This window comes from Equus przewalskii, chromosome 19 (genome assembly GCF_037783145.1).
Source record: "Equus przewalskii isolate Varuska chromosome 19, EquPr2, whole genome shotgun sequence".
Classification (NCBI taxonomy): Eukaryota; Metazoa; Chordata; class Mammalia; order Perissodactyla; family Equidae; genus Equus; species Equus przewalskii.
In genome coordinates, this window is record NC_091849.1 from 61,945,841 (window position 1) to 61,966,092 (window position 20,252).

Consider the following 20,252-nt stretch of genomic DNA (forward strand, 5'->3'; position numbering starts at 1 on the left):
GGAAGGAGAGTGAGTGAGCGCCATTGGATACCGTGCATCTGCCAGTTTTATACTCATCAACAGTAATAGTACCTGGCCCAAGTTTCCATTTTCTGCTCTGAGGGGCACTATCAGAGACTTTGCCTCCTTCTTTGCAGAAATCTAGATACATTGTGTTTTCAGTTATTCCTGGTCTGTTTCAAAAACAAATTATCTTAATAGTTTTAGAGCACAGAACCTGGGGCCATACTGCCCGGACTGAATCAGAGTTCTACCCCTTATAAGTTGTGTGACCTTGAGCAAGTTACTTAACCTCTCTGTCTTCAGTTCCCTCATCTGTAAAGAGAGAGTAGTACTCATGTCTTTGTCCTAGATTGTCATAGAATTGCAAGATGCTGAAAGCAGTGCTTGGCACATAGTACACATTATAGAAGGGTTTGGTAACCATGATAATAATAAAGTAAATGACTTTTTTATAAACCGTATTTGATCACAGTCACACTTACTTTTTATATTAAAAATTATGCTTTTTAAAATCCATTGCAGATTTTGCCAGCGATCACGTTGAACAGAGCGTTTCCTCCTTAGCCATCTGTCAGCTCTTACCCTCTTGCTCTGCAGCATAAACCCCAGCAGGGTGTCACCTCTGTTCTCTATGTGCTATTATTATTTAACTTTTAGTATCATTGTCAAGCTCGCAGATTTCCCTGGAGGCACATATCTTTTTAGTCTTTAGAGTTGCTTATTTTTTCTGTCTGTGAGAACCATTAATTTTGAATAGAGACTGTACTCATTTTTAGTTACATTCTGAAAGCCAGCAATGATATCCATGGAATTATATTTGTCTTCTTATGTCAAAAATTTCTATTCATTCTATTAACTTGTGCTGAACACATTTTGTGTCAACATCTAGACACCGTGTTGTTTCGGATCCTGTTACTAGATAGACATTTTCTTCTGTGTTTTTCTGAGCCCCTTCACTCTTATTTTGCTTTCTGTCATATCTGACATCCTTTAGATCAGCATGTCCAATGGAGTTTTCTGTGAGGATGGAAATATTGTCGTGTGCACAGTCCAACATAGTAGGCACTGCTGAGCGCTTGAGTTGTGACTAGGGCAACTGAATAACTGAATTTCAGATTTATTTAAATAGCCCCGTGTGGCTGGTGGCTGCCATATTGGACAGCACAGCTTTGGGGGGTTTCCTTACCTGCCCATTTTCAGTTTGAAATCTTCAGTTTCATTCTAACTTGAATCTGTTTCACTGAATGTGTTCATATGTGCTTTTGCTTGTCCTTTATGTTATATATATTTTTTATATTCCAGTACTCAAGTTATTTTTACTTCATTCCCTGTGTTTTCAATATAGTAAATTAGATGATTGGGACTGTACATGTGTATTTCTGTTTGTAGAATATTTAATGTATTATCTCTTAAAATCCGGTGCTTCCTTTTCTTTAATTTTTTTTTAACGATCAACACCTGAGCTAACATCTGTTGCTGATCTTTTTTAAAATTTTTTCTTCTCCTTCTCCCCAAAGCCCCCCAGTACATAGTTGTATATTCTAGTTGTAGGTCCTTCTGGTTGTGCTGTGTGGGAGGCCATCTCAGCATGGCCTGATGAGTGGTGCCATGACTGTGGCCAGGATCCGAATTTGCAAAACTCTGGGCCACCGAATGGGAGAGTGTGAACTTAAGCACTTGGCCACAAGGCTGGCCCCTCTTTAAATTTTTTTTTTTTTTTTGCAAATAAAAATAATGTTCAGGGGCCAGCCTAGTAGCATAGTGGTTGAGTCCACCCTCTCCACTTCAGCATCCCGAGGTTCACAGGTTTGGATCCCAGGTGCAGACCTGCACATCGCTTATCAAACCATGCTGTGGTAGTGTCCCATATACAAAAAGTAGAGGAAAATTGGCACAGATGTTAGCTCAGGAACAATCTTCCTCAAGCAAAAGGGGAAGATTAGCAACAGATGTTATCTCAGGGCCAATCTTCCTCACCAAAAACTAAAAATGAAAAATAATGTTCATTGCAGAAAAAAAAAGAACAACAGAATACATAAAGAAGAAAATAAAATCACCCGGGTGGCTCAAAGCAGAGAGAATTATTATTGTTACTACACACACACACACGCACACACACACACACACAGAGTGATATGTGATAGACTTGGACGAGTTTTTCTATACATAACATATTCTTTTATTTTTAAACACTTTACTAATTATACAGATAATATATGTTTATTGCTTTAAAAAACTGAAAAACACTGAGGAGTATAATGAAGGGGGAAAAAATCATCCATAATCACAAAATGCATAGATTAACCACTTTTATTGTTCTGATTTGTTTTCTTCCTCTGTTGTTTCTAAGACCCATAGGTGGATGAATACGCAGGTAGGCAGGTAGATGGATAGGTAGACAGGCATTTTTAAAAAATTTTTTGAATTAATACTACAGATATGCAGGGTGCACTAATAAAAGTATATACCTTTCAGAAGGTAATCAAGTGAATATATATGTCACTATGAGTATGTGTCATCAGCAATGGTATTAGTGGCCATTTTGAACATTTGTCACTTTAAATTAACCAAAATAGGTATTAATTAACACTCACTAAATTTCTTAATCCATTACTTGTGTCTTACTTTTTACATCATGAGAGCTTTCCTATAGTATAAAATAAAATTCATAAACATGATTTTAATGGCTGCATCATATTCCATTGTGTCTATGTGCCATATTTTATTTAACCGGTTTCCTATTATTGACATTTAGGATGTTTCTCTTTTTCTTACTACTATAACTAGCATCCCACTCTACATCTTAGTGCCTTAAAACTTTTCATCTCTAATTATTTCCTTAGGATACATTCTCAGAAGCAAAAATCACTGGGCCAAATGAAATGAACAGATTTAAGACCCTTGACGTATATTGCCGAATTGCCCTCAGGAAAATTCTTTGTTGCTTATGGAAGAAAATAAATAACCCTTCTTCTATTTCTATCCTTTTAATCATTTTTATGCAGCTTTTCTTTGAGCCTTTAACCTTCTCTTTGGTTTTAGCCCTCAGAATTGTTTTTTTAATAAATATTTCTTTCAAGGGATTAGCAAAGTAATCATGTTGTTATAAATACCCAAACAATGTAACTCATTTTTTCTTAGTAAAGGTTTTCAAATGTAACATTTTTCATCATATAATTGTCTCTTTCTAGGGCGAACAAGGAGAAAAAGGAGATCCAGGGTTGGCTGGCATTAATGGACAAGACGTAAGCCTAACTCTTTTTTTCTAACATTCTGTTTACATTTTGCCCCTGAAATATGCTGACTTTCTGGCACTGCTAAGATTCTGCTATCCTTGGGAGAACTGGACACCACCAGTGCATCAGGAGTCAAGGAGGGGCTCCGGAGAGGCCCAGGGTTGTTAGTTTTGTTACAAGTGGTTCCTTAGTTTTATACATCTTGTCTATTTCATACTTGCGTTCATCCTTAGCAGTCCTTCCGTCCTTGCTGTTTCTGGCTTGCATCTTTCCCCTCTTCCTTTCTCTGTCTTTTTTCTTCTTACGTGCATTCTCCTGTGGCCTGTGCTCTTACTCAGGGCTCCTTTTCATCTTAGCCCAGATCTCTGTCCACTGAGGGCACTGTGAAGGTGGGATCCTAGGCATGGAAGGGAGACCTGTGTCTGCGTGTTGCTCACCTGCCACTGCTCAGTTCTTCAACCTCAGGGTTGCAGATGGCATCCTGGGATGCCATCCCCAGGAACAGCCTCAAGTCCTAGCATCTCCTCCTCTTCTCACTAGAACATTATCCCTCTGGAGCTTCCAGTTCTTATGATGAAATTTGAAGGATAGCCCAAATCTGGTTTTCCTCTGAAATGCAGATTGCTCTTACTTCAGGTCAAACTCACCATTGGCTAACTTTACTGGGGGAAGTGTCTATGATGAGAATTATTTTTTTCCACAGTTTCCTTTTTTCACTTTCGTAAAAATGTTTTAGAAAGGTTCTGAAGGGCCACACTACCTGATTTATGGATAAAAGAATGAGGAGGCCAGATTTGGTTCCCTGATGTCCTGGAGCTGTTATGAAGCCCATCTTGTTTGCAGTCAATCGTTACAGTGGGAAGAGATGCTGATCATGTGGTCCCTGGAGCCTGTGGACCACGTAAGAGGGATACCTGAGGGGGCGGGGGCTCCAAAAGAGAAATGTCCCCGGAGTTAACACTGGCTTGGTACTCTGACCCGACGACTTTACTCTCTTCCTAAGAAGCCCCAGTCGTGTCTTGAATATGACCTTCATTCTTGTTCCTCTCACCTATGAGGTGATTTTCTATGCCAAAGAATGAGCTACCATCAGTGGCTTGTAGCTGGAGGAGTCTGCATCTTCTCTACCTCCTTTGGTACGTCAGGACGCTGCGTGTCACAGCTGTTGGCCCTACACTGAAATAGAGCATCTGATTCACCTCCCTACCCCAGTCCCGAGGTACCTGCTGTAGGGGTAAGAGTTCTGGAGGGGAAAGCCCGAACCCGGTTGTGTCCTAGGTCTGTCACTAGTTGAGAAAATCACTTCTCAGAGTCTGTAAAGTAATAGAATAGATTCTGAAGTCCCCATCACTATAATGTCCTGTCATTTTACACGAAGAGATTAGTAAGATTACGAACTTGAAAATCATTATGCCATCTAAAGCCTTTGTTCAGGTGTTTGGAATTCCCGCTCGATGTAGGGCAATGTAGGGAAAGGAGAGAGGAGCCCAGCTGGAGCCAGGTGGCGGGGGGCTGGGTGTGAGGGGCTTGCCCTCCCCTCTGCACACAGGCAGGCGGGCCCAGTGTGTTCTATAAAAGGGATAGAATTTGGGCCTTCGCCTGTGTTTTTGCTCTTTCTAGCATGCTCTTTGTGAGATCAAAGACCATTTCTTGGAATCTCTAGTTCTTAGTAAATGTTTAGAGTGAATAAGTTCCCAGTAATTATTTACTAAATTTTCATTTAAAAAAACTGAGATTATTATAATAGTCTAAAATATAGGAAATTAGAGTCTAAACTGGGATAACAGAGAGAGAAAGGAGTGCGTGCACAGATAGTGATATTGCAGAGGTCAAACATACGTAATTTGGTACTTTATGGCAGTAGAAACTCAAAATAGCCCAAGATTTGGACCGTTCATCCTGGGAAGGATATTGTCTTGTGATAAACGCATGGGGGCTGAACAAGGTTAATGACAACGTTGCCAAAGATAACCAAGCTGCATGTCTGTGGCTCTCTGAGATGGAGGAGCAAAACAAAGATTTTTAGAAGTTCATTATGATAATATTAGAATTGAAAGAGAGGGAGGATTTATCCAAACACTTGGCTAAAACTGGAAGGAGATTTGAAGGGTTGGAACCCAAAGTAGGTTCACATTAGCTTATAAATTTGGAAATTTTTCTCATGTTGTCTGACAGTAAGGTGATGTGGCTTTTTAGAATTAATTGATTGATGCACACATGCGGCGGAGTGCCTGCTACATGCCCAGATGCTCGGGCAGCCATGGCATGAGCTCCAAGTCTGAACAAGGCCACCTCGCTGAGAGAGCCCACGGCCCAGTGGGCAGGGTGACCTCTCCTCTCCGACAAGGATCTTGAAGAGCCCTTCACATGCCCCCAGTTGCAGGTGTAATTTCTTTAGCACCATCACTGTCTAATGTATCTCATTAGGTACACGATAAACCATGACAAACATTAACTTCTCTCACTTCGTTACTTTATGATGTGTAGATGATACTATTTTCCTTTCCTTAGTTTTGCCAAAGATATTCAGGAGTCATGACTAAGGAGAAATCAGAGAAAGTATTGAAAGGTGTCCTTTTTCCCTCTCCTATCACTAGAATGACTTTAAGTCCGAGGAAAATGGACAAATGCTCGATTATTTCATTCTTGGTGGTGATGTGTTAATATTGTGTTATAGTTCAGAAACTTTTCACAGGGAGTTTGAAATTCAATCTGTACCCCAGCTTTATGGGCTGGCGAACGTAGCGGGTGGTACCATCCCTGTTTTCAGAGGCAAGAAATAAAGATTGGGAAATAAAGCAACTTTCTTTTAGAAAATGGTAAAATCAGCCTTTAATTCTACATGTTTGACTGAAAAGTCTATTTTCCCTCTAAATCATGCCACACTTGCCATTGCCTGTTTGTCAATGCTCAAATAAACTGACTGCCCACTAAAATCACTGAGCAGTTATGAAGATTCACTCTGACTTTCGGTCCGCAAAGGTCCACATTCTTAGGGAATGAAGGTTCTAGAATAGCTATTTCGATCTGAATTAAAGTCAAGCTGTGATGGGATTATAACTTCAGAAACATCCTGTTAGAATGCAGAGGGAATAAACTCAATGGACCAGCTCCCTCTGGCTAGTTTCCAAGTCAGAGAAAATTGGAAGAATTTAATATCCCTACTGAATGAATTCAAAAGCCTTTTTAATAGTCTTTATTTTCGGATATTACATATAGTTTGATGTAAATGTATCTTTTAATAATTTCTTCCATTTCAGCTTTCCCACAAAATGGGCAAGCTCACTGTGGCAAGTGTAAACCTGATTTAAAGGGCCATATGAGGCAGTTCAGTCTTCCTTAACGGGACACTGTTGGTGTTTTGGGCAAGACAAATTCTTTGTCCTGTGGGGCTGTCTTGCAAGAGCAGAGTGTTTAGCATCCTTGAAGGTCAACAGCTAAATGCCAGTAGCAGCTCTTAATCATTAGGCCAAAAAAACAAAGGACTCTGATATCTTTCTAAATGCATCCTTGACAGTGTGTGTGTGTGAATAAACTTTGGATTGATCTCCAAAGTATTAGAGTATTGAGCTAAACACATGTTCCTATTTCCCTTACAGTCTAAATGATGCATAATAAATAAATAAATAAACCAGATTGAAATTGTAAAAAAATTGAATTGCTAGAATTTAGCCTTCAAAATGCAAGACCTTAGCTTTACACACATCCTAGTTTATAATTAAGTGATTTTGGTTGTGACCTAATATGAGACACATTCAACGATGGCATCTCAGAATGGACTTGAGAGGGAGTCTTATAAAGTTGTTAATGTGGCCTTCGGAGGCAGACTGCCTGGCTCACATCTGGCTCTGCCTCTGCCTACCTGGCATCCTACTTGGTACATGACTTATTCTCTCTGCCTCAGTTTCTTCATTTGCACAATGGGATGATAATATTAATAACACTTATCTCAAGGCTTCTTTTTTTTTTTTTGAGGATGAAAGGAGTTATCATACATAAAGCATTTAGAACAACGTCTTGTATGCAGTAAGAGCAATATAAACATTTGCTATTATTAGAAACTAGGTTGAATAAAACATTTATCTCAAATAGAAATATCTTTTCATTTGTTTGTTTTTGTGGGGTTATATAATCTTAGAAAAGTAGATTTCAATCATTCAGTTTAGTCTCTTCCTCTGCATCTTTATTATTGTCTTTCAAACATCCCTTATCAGAATTACAGCATCTGATGTTCCTAAAATAATCATGTTAATCTCCTTATACTAATGCAATCTGAAATACTGAATACAAAAGCATTGAAATCACAGAGCTGAGATAGCTGGCGACAGCTGGTGCCACTGCTAAGGAATATGATGCAGTCAGTGGAAGTCGGGGCAAAGAGTTGACTGATGACTTAAAAATTTTTAACAAATAACATTACTTCGTATCATGTTCTGATTTTTAAAGATGCTACATACCATGAGTAGTAGGTCTTCCAATAAAAATTAATTTCATAGTCTACCTGCTTTTATAATTCTAATTGTAATACTGTCCTTCAGCTTTCATAAGGGTTCTTGTCTCCGTATAACATGCAGAATCAACTACTGTGCTTTTGAGAATCTTTATATACGTGAATTTTATTGAGAACCTTTATAGTAAATGCCTATCTTATTCAATATGAAATTCAGAGTCTGTTCCGTTTAATTCTTCATGCTTTATGGTGAGTGCTGTGTCTTTTTCTCCCCAGTACTGAATAACCATTGATAGCAGCACCAGTGTGACATGAGGAGAAAAACTACACTTGAAGAGGCATTACTGATCTGTTTCTCAGAGCCCATTATGGTGCCCTGGCCTTAACAACATTGCACTTTATCACAGGAGGACATGAGTTACATGGTCCTACTTCAGTGGCCATAAAAGTGGAAGCTTGGCAAATGCAGTGCTTCTCAATGCAGTTTATCCTATGTGAATTAAAGCACAGTTGTTCCATATCCATCAAACTGAGTACAACACTGAACAGAATGAATTATTAGTGATCCCTTAGACTTGGACTTGAAAAGTAAAAGCAACATTAAGTTCCTACCATGTGCTAAGTGTTTTTACGACGTACGATTCTCAGAACAACCCTTCAAGATAACTATTATTTATACCTTTTTTATAGGGAAGCTTAAATAACTTACCCAAGATTGGGTGTAAAATGCCATTCCTTTCCTGACTCTCCTGAAATCCACATCCCGGAAGTCTTGAGCACTTCCAGTGGAATTAGGCATCTCTGGAACTGCTGTGTGCATCTACAATAGTGCTCAATATTCACACTGAGTCGTAACTGATTGCATTATCCTCCTTCCACCTTCCTGACTGTGGTGATAATTAACTGATTCAATTGCCATAACTCTCTTCCCCAGAAGTTGCAGTTAGGGTTAGTCAGGCAGGAATGTTGACAATTTTTAATATATTATTTTATGTCTAAAATAATATTTTTGTCACAGGTAACGTATGTGATGATTATGTCATAGTAATAACTGGAAAACCAGTGGATCCAGAGCTCAGTGTCATCCCATGCCCACCCCAGAGTTAGCCATTTTCCTGAATAATATAATAATAATAACTATTATTATTATAATAATGTTTCCTGCTTAATATTCCTTTCCATTTTTAAAAATAATGTTTTCATGTTTATCTGTTCATAGGCATAGGGGGTTTAGTCTTGCATGTTGGTAGCTGTTCAATAAGGCTTGTTGAATAAATGAGTACTTGATGCCTTTCTCAGCCATTTCTTTCTTCATGTTTGTCTTTTCTCTGGATAGTGTTACACCAGCAAGAAGATAGAAAATCTCTTTTTAATAAATTTTCAGCTCGGTAAACAGCATAGCCTCCTAGCCACTTACTTAAGCGAAGTGCAGATCACCTTGATGCTTCCATTCCCTGTCTTCATTTCTAGCATATCTGCAGGTCCTGCCTTCTATGTGCCAATTCCAACCCCTTCTCTCCATGTCCACTGTCACCCGTGGTCCCGCCATCTTGCCTTCTAGCCTGGAAGCTGTGATAGCCCATGTTCTGCTTCCACTTTTGCTGAGTACAATCTATCTTTACATTGTAGCCAAAGTGACTTGGGAGGGTGGGGAGCAGACAGTCACATCCTGTATTTCCCTGCTAAAACACTGAGTAGCTTCTCACTGCACTTAGAACAAAACCCATCCTTCTTCCCGTGGCCTACAATTCTCTATGTGCCGTGACCCCTTGCTCACCTTGACTTCATCCCCTGCTCCTCATCTGCAGCTCAGGACGCTCACTCCTTTCACCTGCAGGCTTTTGTGCTTGCGTTTCCCTCTACCCCCAACATTCTTCCCAGGATCATCACATGGTTGGCCCTATAAAACCAGAAATGTCACCTCCACACAGAGGCTGTTTCCGGCCCCCCCAATGGAGTAGCAGCTTTCCCCCTTTGCCCTCATAATATTCACCCTGTTGACCTGTTTGTCATCAGCCACCTCCTCTTATAGCATGAGTTCCATAAGGGCGAGAATCTTGACTTTGTTAAGGAAAAAATTATTCTGACACTTGTTAAAGCGGTAAGGAAGACTTTTTATTCAAGACTATTGCAATTGGAGTATTGAAGTAGGGGAGAGAGATTGAGCTCAACTGGGAAGGCAACAAGGGCACGTGGGGATATCTAGCTAATGAACAGAATGAAGGTGTCAGTGGGTGGAAAATTACTAAGAGCAGATATCAGGGATAGAGGGATTCCTGCTAAAATGACTTAACAGGATTCTCTCAGAAGACAGGCCAAAGACTTAAACCTCAAAAGTTGAGGATGAGGGATTGATCAGATGTCAAGGGTGGGGTGGGTGGGGATGGTTCTCTCTAAACTGAATTAACGAGATTCTTGCTAAAACTGGGTTAGGCAGACCAAAGACAGGACAGAAGGGGTACCAAGGCTGAGGCCTAGTAAAGAAGACAGCTCAGAGGAGCCCGACTAAAGTCTGGTAAAGGAGAGCCTTTGTCAACTTCTTGTTCTTTTTTGTATCTCTAAATAGTGCTATCTAGTATAACTATTATATGTTATATGCATTATATAATATGTAATATTATATGTATGTATTATATTTTTAAATATAGTATTACAAATTCATAACAAATGTAAATATATTACATTTTCTAGTAGACACATTAAGAAAGGTAAAAAGAAACAGGTGAAACTAATTTGAATAATATATTTTATTTAATCCTATATCCCAAATGTTATCATTTCAATATATAATCAATATAAAAATTATTAAGGGGCTATTTTACACTCTTTTTTGTACTAAATATGGAAAACCCAATGGGATTTTACACGCACAATGCATCTCAACTCAGACTAGTGACATTTCAAGAACTCGAAAGCTACATGTGGCACATGGCTACTGTAGTGATGCTGCAAGTCTGAAGGTTGGAAATGTGACTGCACACAAGGTATATAATAAGTCTTTACTGAATAAATGGATGAATGGGTGAGTGAATTAAGAATAAAGTCTATTCACAAAAATGGCGGTTTTCTTCGCCCAAGTGTTCAGAACATGCTGGTCCCAAGTTTTACTTCAGAGGCTTGTACAAATAGAGTATGTGTTGCTTGATTTGGGAAGGAATAGGTATTTCAAATAGTAGGAGAATATCACATCTCAGATATAATTTTCACTCATCCTAATTCTATAACTGCTCCAAAGTAATGATAGAAGAAACAAAGCTATGAACTTTATCCATGAAGCTATTTATGCAACTACAAAGGTTTTTTGCGAATTAGGTGCTGTTTTCACCCATTAAATTTTTTCTTAAAGACTACAGTTTTCATGTACTCCCTGCAACAAGATTATTTTAAATATCCAGTTTTCTTTTGTTCCTTTAAATTCATCATTGGCTTCTATATGGAGTAGCTATAGGGGAGGCATTTGGCATTGTTTATTTGCCACAAAATGTCAGAGCAGGAATAGCTGGGACCGTCAGCTAGGAACAGTGAGACCCCAGGTTTACTGTGCATCGTGTGGCTTCAGAATATTCCTTTTTTTCATTATTGTTCTTCCTTCCTCCAATGTGTTAAAAAGGATGAGGAAAGCTCTTTATTCCTGTTTACCATACGGCCATGATGTGTCTGTCCAGCTTTCTTACACTGTGAACACATTCAGTGTGGAACTGACCTCCTCAGTGAAATCTATCAGGATATTGCTGAAAGCTGTCACTTCTGAGTCAGATCAACTAAATATCCACCCCAACACTCGAGAGTCCAGAAGATTCATGAATATAGTCATCTGATATGCTATCTATGTCTTATATAGTTTCATTTTGATATCTTTACAAATCCAGGTAGAAAAAAAGACAGGAATTAGAGAACTAAAACATACTTCAAAACAGGAACAGCTTACATTTTAGCTCCAGCTTTATGAGTCATAGGAGAAGAATACATCCTTCGTTCCTTTTCCCCCACAATTAGATTTCTTGATGGAGATGTAAAAATGTCTTTAATTTAAATCTTGAATTTTTTGGGCAAGCTTTATAAAGGCCAAATCAATGCTAAATCAGAGGTATTTACAGCATCCACATATTTAATCCAAAGCGGATACTTAAAAGCCCATATAGATCTAAATGATGTTCTCCCAGATGGTGAATTAATGTAATTTGAGCAGGAAGCAAAGTTGCACAAATATGCAGTATTGAGGCCTCGCGCTGACGGAGTGTGTCTGTACCCTCCACAGCACAGATGTCACTTAGCATGTTAGTGCCGGTTGTCTCTATCCTATGCACTGAAGAATGGGTTTGGGAATCCAGTAAATTATGATTTATCTTGTGACAAATGACTTGTTGGGAATTGAAGCATTCTCTGAAGTGTATATAGAAATCACAGTGGTTGTATTCTTTGCACAGGGTTTGAAAGGTGACTTGGGTCCTCGTGGTCCACCTGGCCCGAAAGGAGAAAAGGTATTGTATTCACTCGGGAAAGTGCCAATCTTTTCTGAAGAAAACTTTGAGAACCTATGCAGTGACTTTTCATTAATACTGTTTAACTGCCAAAAGTGGATTGTGTTAAAATTAACCAAAGGCTGTTACGTTAAAAGCATCTGAACAAGAAAAGCCTTTTGGTTCATCTAATAAGTTTGAAGAGACTCAATGCACAATTGCTGGTCGACATTAATTTGTGTTTTTAAGATTCCCCTTTTCTCTCCCTTGCTTAACAGCGTGAGGTATTCCATCACTAAATTAGCAGCTGTGTCCCGTGTCAGGGACCCTGCCAGTAGCACTGAGGTGCTACCCTGATGGTGAAGCAGGTGGCCTTTCGGGGGAGGGAGGCTAACTTTGAACCTCAGTCTTCGTCTAAATGCTCCATTTCCTGCCACCTTTTCTTGTATGCCATTTTATAATTGGCAACAACCTTGAAAAGAGAATTAAGAAATAGTAAAAGCCAGAGTTGTGATGAAACTTGAATGTGTGGATGTTCGGCACTGTATTTTGTTTCTATTCTCAGCGCATTTAGAAATCCTTCAGGTATTTACAGCATCCACATATTTAATCCAAAGTGGATACTTATGTATCGACCTCCATGTTAAAGCTGGTCTTGCACATCAGCCCTCGGGGACTGATTTAAGCTACATCAATGTTCCTTAACAACTATCGGTTATTTTTATTCAATTGTTTCCCAAAAATAATGATTATACAATGCTAAGTCTTAACTTCTGAGGTGACTGTATGAGATGAGAAAAGAGAAAGCCTGAGCACAAGAATGCAGCCTCCCCGTGCCCCACACACAGTGTGTGGTCTCCATGATGTCCCCTTAAACAAGGATCATAGCAGAGATGCTTGGTCTTCGTAACTGAGTTCTTATGAAATAAAGAGGGGTGCTGATGCAGTCAAGCATACAGGTGACGTATTTATAAACTGGAAAATAGTGAACTTTTAGATGAATCATTTTTTAAAGATTTTGAATAGTTTGTCAATATAATCACCTGGTAATTTGTATTCACATAGGTCAGCAAAGCAATGTTAATATTTAAAAATGCATAAATATAGGCAAAGCCTCTTACAGTTGATGGCAAGTGCAATGCCAACTCAGCAGAGCTTTAGAAGAGACAATGGGACCGCTTCTTGCAGCTGGAAGGCGTGAAGTGGGGAGACCCACTTATTGTTTCTGCTGATCCTCGTTCTAACTTTGTCAGAAAAATTATCCATCGTTGTAACATTTCCCAGCTGCTCCACTGGCAAGTAACCATGTTGGAAGAGATATTCTTTCTAATTTTGGATTAGTAGACAAAAGAATAGAAATTAGATTATTTTAGCTTTTCAAAGCAAGTTCTGCTGCTGCAAAAAGCATGGGTGTGCTCAAGGTGATATTTATGTCATGAAAGCTAAAAGCACACGAGACATTTTTTGTTGTGCAGAGACTTCTTTCAAGATAAAATTCTATTTTTCTTTCCTTCAAGATTTATCTAGATATTGCTTCTAGCCACTCAGAATATTTATAAATCATACGTGCAAAAAGGGACTATTGGTAATTGCAGCTTTTTAAAATCTATTTTAGGGAGATACGGGACCCCCAGGACCACCAGCCTTAGCTGTAAGTATTCTTGAAATCAAAATTCAAAATTGGAATATGTTATCCTGTTTATTATTCACATTATGTCATGACTAAACCAGAAGTAAGCCATAGGGTATTTTGAGAATCGAAAGTGACCTTAGAGTAGATCTAGCCAAACCTCCAGATTGGAAAGATGGGGTATCTGCCAACAGCAGTGAACTGTTTCACCTGAGGTCATACCTGGAGTTACCAGCAAAGTCCGGAGGCAGCACCTAGCCTGAGCAATTTCCTCTACCTTCTGTATGGTTCCTAATTTTGCCCCTGAAATGCTTGATTATACCTTCTTAATGTGACATTTAAAGTTCATGGAAGTAGAGACACTTCTACTTACTCTAAAAACTGTAAAAGAACAAAATTAGCCATATACCCAATGGGTTAAAAACAGCACCCTATTTCAGCTGATTCTTGCATTCCCCCCAAACCTGCCCAAGACCACTGTTTATCCCTACATGATTTGCTTCTAGGATCTGCAAATAATAAAATGGCAAAATTTCAGTAACAGACTTATGAGAAAAGTCTGTGATGTGCGAATAATTGGATTGTTCTCAATTAAATAGTTCATCATTTATTAAGCATTTAATCATAAATATATAATGCTTTTATATTTAGATACAATTTACTGTTATAGATTTTCTTCATAGGCCATTGAGGATTCTCATTTACCTTAAGATTTGATCTAAGACTGACTCTAAGCCTAATGGAAAAGAGGAAAGGTTTTTAAATAGGATTATTTCTAGCCCGAGGTCTCTTGAATTTTATGTTGTTATCTAATGACATAAGTTAAGAATCTAAATCATCAGTTTCAAAGACCTGTCCTGGCCACAGAAGGTCAGGTGGTTTAAGGATGTCTTCTGGTATCTGGATGGAGCTCTTCCCAACAGGCCAGCACAGGGCTGTCAGAGGTGTGTGGCTTCGATAGCGTTTACGTTTATCTTTGCACTTGAAAATGTCATTCTGAACAAGACGCTAATAATGCCTTACACAAATAATCTTTGCAAAGCTTACTTCAAGGACAAATGCCTCTTCATAAATGGAAAATCTAAGGAACCAAACAGATGACCGACTTAGGAAGAGCCAAATTGAATTTGCAGTGGAATTCTGTGCTTGAAGCTTTTATTTTCAAGATGGAAATAAAAACTATTTATTCGAGAGGAGGTTTTAACTGCGCACTATTCCATGTTTCATACTTTGTGGAGTTTATTTTAAAAATGATTTGGCAGTGATTTAGAGGCAAGCCGGCTCATGTTCGTTAAGTCACATGTTTCTCATTCTTCAGCTAAGTTATGTGCTCCACTATTCCACTGAGTTGTCTGGTTTCCTCGTCGTTTTCAACTTGTGTTTGACGACAAAAATGCCATCCATGTGTATCATTTCACCTGATAGGCAATTTCAGCCCCTCAACCAGAAGATTGTATTGCACTCTATCTGTTTTGTGGATTTTTAATGACAGCTGATGTCTTCCTGCCAAGTTGCACCATAGTGATGTCTCTTTGCACTACGCGGCTGGCTGGTACCCAGGAGTGCAAGCCAATGTTTATGCTTGTCTAAAGATATGACAAGGCAAAGAGATTGTGAAATGAAATGTTTTATTTCATAAAGTAAAATACTAATATTATTTAGGTATTTCTATTTATATGCTTGTCATTACTTTATTAATGTAATCAATGGTTAACTATGCAGTAGGGGTAAACTGAAGGCGATATAAAGTTACCATGCACTAAATATTTCATTGTTCTTACAATCCAGGTTGATACATTTTAATGAAGTAATTGATAACAATCTACAAGGGAGCCAAAATGACTTACACCACTATATTTGGATTAAATGAGGCACCAATATATAGCAGTCAATGAACTTAGAGTTCATCCTTAGTGGTTCTTAAAGCCAGCTGCACACTCACTCCATGGAGAGCTTTAAAACATGCCAATGTGGGCCTCCACCCCCAGAAATTATAACTCAGTAGAGCTGATGGGGAAGCAGCGTGTTTAGAAAGCTCTCCAGGTAGTTGTAATATGCAACTGGAGTTGAAAGCCACTGTTTATGGGCACTATATTGGAAGAAGCTTTTTCCTACTCAGAAAATTCTTTTAGACTTTTGAAGAAGTCTGGCTTTCATCTGAAATCCAACTTAATGCATGGTAATAAAGAAATACTTCTTTCCATTAGGGAGGCACATGAGTAAAGCTAAATTAAAACTGAAGCCTTCTTGGCTAAGTGGAGGAGATTAGGGCTAGGAAGTTTCTCTTAATTACAACCCTAACACAGCCCCTCAAGGACTCCTGTGGGCTCAGGTGCCTTAATGTTTCTCAAAATTTAACGTGCACTGGAACATTCAGGGGTCCTGTTCAAATGCAATTTTTATTCCATAAGTCTGATGTGAGGGCCCGAGAGTCTGCACTTGTAACTAGAGGCTGTGGAGTCTACTGCTCCTCGGACCACACTTGGAGTCCCAGGCTCGGTACCCAATATTCCCCAGCTGGCTGCAGACGCGCTGCCTCCTTCCATGGGGCAGTGGTTCTCCACCTGCACTGCACATTAGAATCACCTGAGATGCTTTAAAAACTCCTGTTCCCAGGCTGCCCCATAAACCAACCAAGTCAGAATCTCTGGGGTAGGATCCAGGCAAGAGTTGTCTTAAATTTTTCCCAAACAATTCCAATGTGCAGCCAAGATTGAGAACTAATACTCTGAAAGCGTGTCGAATACTTTTCGCCACAGCTTCCTCTTTCACAGCTTGAGCAAACATTTTAGAATTACTCATTGCATCAGTATTTGTATCAAAAACACACAACCTGATTACTTTCGGAAGCTTCCAGGAAATGCCAGATTCTCTATTAATACTTGTGATTTGGTATCTAATTACTTGGTTATAGAGGATGAACATCTATCTCCACATTTACAACCCACCAGCAAGGCCGTCAACAGTCCTTTCTTGAGCAGGACCACAGGCGTTAGCAACTCTAGTACACAGAGTTCCAGAGACATCTAAGCAGGCAGACCCGAACTGCCCTGAATAAATGAGGAGAAAAAGCTGAACACGTTTTTCCCTCCAAAACATGCACAGTATATTTATTTTACTTTTATTTGTATTTTGCTCAATAAGAAATTGAGAGAAATAGTAGTTGAGCACGCTGAAACATTGAGTGTCCTCATGCAGGGCAATGCTTTTTTGTGCACAACATTTTTGTGGAGGGTTGTGTTAATCCTTATTTTCATGTCCCTGTGGATGACCATGCTTTGGCTAATATTTTAAATTTTAAAAATCACATAGAACCATTGCATTAAAAAAATCCAATACATAAAACTATCCATCTATTTTCATTAAATGGTACTTTGTTTCTCATTTATACTTTGTCTTATAACTGGCTGGAATAATCGGGTCTCAGTGGAGGAGATGGGTCAGGAGTAAGAGAGGCCAAGTATAGAAGGAGGAAGGAAAGGTAAAGTTGTGGAAATGGTGTCAGTGAAGCACAGACCAGAGTCCTAGACGCAGCTTCATTAATTAAATTCAACACAACAGCTCTCACTCCTTCTTCCACCTTTCGCTGTCCCACCGACTCCAAGTGTTCTCATTGCCAGTGACCAGCGCCTCCTCACTCTCCAACATACGGGGAACCTCTTACTGAGAAAGCCAACCAAAATGGAGCTGCAGTGTGCACTCCACTCCTTTGCTATTTGCAGAAATGAGATCCCATTTAGAATGTCACAAGTGAATCCCTTTGATAGCATTTGAATCCGTCTATAGATTCATGTTCGCAATCATATGGACAGAACTGCCTCAGACAAAAAAAAATAGCTAAAAAGAAGGAGGATGGGGAGAAATAAAGAAGGAAGGGAGGAAAGAAGGAAAGAAGGGAGGAAGAAAAGAGAAATCTGGAGCCTGTAAAAACTTCATAGAGGTTAATCATTATGGCATTAACTGTCACTTACAGCATTTACCCTTTAAATATCCTGTCAGTCTACTTGACTCAGAAAAAAATGGAATGATACTTTTTGGTACAATGTTAATAAACTTGTGAATCTTCCCACTTACTTCCTTTAATTTACAGCCTTTCCAACAACAAAAGATTAAGGAATAAATTCAAGAACAGTTCTATGATCCCTAAGTGGAAGGTCTGGAAAGTAGTTGATAAAACAGTGCCCGAGAATCTTCCCTAAATGCTTCTTTTTACAAATTGTCCTCTGGAGATATGGTAAGGAGGTTGAAACTCCTTTCATCTCAAAAGGTGAGAATGTGGTTGAATTACACACAAAAAAAAAGAGAGAAAGAAGGGAAATCTGTGTTTGCCACCATAAACCCACTTCCATGTGTCTCTTGCTAGGCATATTTTCAGCAAACACAGCTGGTTGAAAATAAAAAATTTAATCAGATCACTTTGATTTCTTTTCAGCCTCTTTTTGGATGATACCAAATTCACTAATTAGTTTAGTACTAAATTAACTATTGTGTAAACATAGTAAGCTATTATACTAGTTTACAACAAATGCAATTTTAATGCTCTAAAGAAATAAATATGATTATTTTACCTGATTTAAACTAATTAGCTAATCATTCTTTCCATATCCTTTTTTATATGTCAAAGTGATAGCCATTTTTTAAAAATGACACATCTTGTTATATTGGAAGTAATGATAATGACAATATTAAATGGCAGACATTTATCAAGTGCTCACTATGTGTTATTTAAATCATTCCCTAAGGATCCCTGTGAGATAGAAAATGAGTATGACCACAGAGCAGGAGAGGGAACTGAGGATGGGAAAGTGTAAGTAATTTGCCTGAGGTTACAGAGGTGCTAAGTGACAGAGCTCATATTCAAACACCTGTTTGAATCTAAAGCCTAAGCTGCTTTTTTTTACATTTGAGTATAATTTTATTTAAAGAAGTCTCATTCCATTATTTTATTTTTTCCAGCTTTATTGAGATATAATTGACATATAACATTGTATAAGTTTAAGGTATACAACGTAGTGAATTTATCATATATATGTATGTATATATATATATATATGTTACAAAATGATTACTACAATATGGTTAGTTAACACATCACCTCACGTAGTTACAAATTTTTGTATGTGTGATGAGAACTTTTCAAATCTACTCTCTTAGCAACTTTCGAATATATAGACAGTATTGTTAACTATAAGTCACCATGCTGTGCATAACATCCCCAGAATTTATTCATTCGATAAATAGAAGTTCTTATCTTTTATCACCTTCACCCTTTTCCCCCACCTCCCACCCCCGGAAATCTGTTCTCTGTTTTTATGAATTTGGGTTTTTTTGGATTCCGTGTATAGGTGAGATCATACAATGTCTTTCTGTCTGGCTTATTTCACTTAGCATAAGGCCCTCAAGTTTCATTCATGTTGTCACAAATGGCAGAATTTCCTTCTTTTTGTGGCTGAATAAATAAATGAATGAACGAATAAATGTAATAAGTAATTAAATATATCACTAAATAAATAAATTACTTTCATTCATCGATGGACACTTTGATTGTTTTCATGTGCTGGCTATTGTGAATAATGGTGGAATGAACATAAGAGAGCAGTTATTGCTTCGAGATGGTAGTTTGATTTCCTTTGGATAAATACCAGAAGTGGGACTGCTGGATTGTAAGGTATTTCTATTTTTAATTTCTTGAGGAACCTCCATACTGTTTTCCATAGTGGCTGCACCAGTTTGCATGCCCACCAACAGTGCACAAGGGTTCCTTTTTCTCCACATCCTCACCAACTCTTATCTCTCGTCTTTTTGATGTTAGCCATTCTGACAGGTGTGAGTTGATATCTCATTGTGGTTTTGATTTTCATTTCCCTGATGATTAGTGATTTTGAACACCTGTTCATCTAGCTGGTGGCCATTTGAATATCTTCTTTGGAAAAAAATGTCTATTCAGGTCCTTTGCCCATTTTTTAACTGGATTTTTTGTAAAACCTCAGCTCCTAACTTCTACTGCATGCCTTATTTAAATCTAGGGCAGGAAACAATAAAGAAATACCAAGGAGATGTCCTAAACTATTACAGTAATTAAATTTTTAAAATCCAACTTCCTTTTATCTCCGAGCCAGAGTTTAAGAAATCAAGTGCCTACCAGAGATTGGATGGGTAATGAGAATGCGTGACGTGGCTCAGTGTAAGACATTAGCGCTTTCTGGGGACTAGCTGACCGGGACCTCTATCTCAAAATACCAAATTCAAATTCAAAATTACTTAGAGACTGTTTAATGCCTACTGCATGATATAATAAATTATATGTATTTGTTATCCAAACTAAACAAATGTTAATAGTTTGTAACATTTGCTTCAGATTTTTTAAACAAACAAAAATATTATTAGGTGCTGGTTTGCTTTCTTTTCACCCTGAGGGAGCTACTATATTCATGATGAGGTTAGTATTACTACACATTTACCCCATAGATATG

The 20,252-nt window shown here is 38.4% G+C and overlaps 1 protein-coding gene across 4 annotated transcripts in view; it reads left to right on the forward strand.

The window, feature by feature from the left end:
* Positions 1 to 20,252, forward strand: part of COL19A1 (collagen type XIX alpha 1 chain) — a 312,844-nt gene that overhangs the window by 122,896 nt on the left and 169,696 nt on the right. For all 4 annotated transcript variants that reach the window (XM_070584878.1, XM_070584877.1, XM_070584876.1 and 1 more), the window contains 3 exons: positions 3,195 to 3,248; positions 12,117 to 12,170; positions 13,765 to 13,800. In XM_070584878.1, the coding sequence (XP_070440979.1) occupies positions 3,195 to 3,248; positions 12,117 to 12,170; positions 13,765 to 13,800 (144 nt within the window). The remainder of the gene's footprint in view (positions 1 to 3,194; positions 3,249 to 12,116; positions 12,171 to 13,764; positions 13,801 to 20,252) is intronic.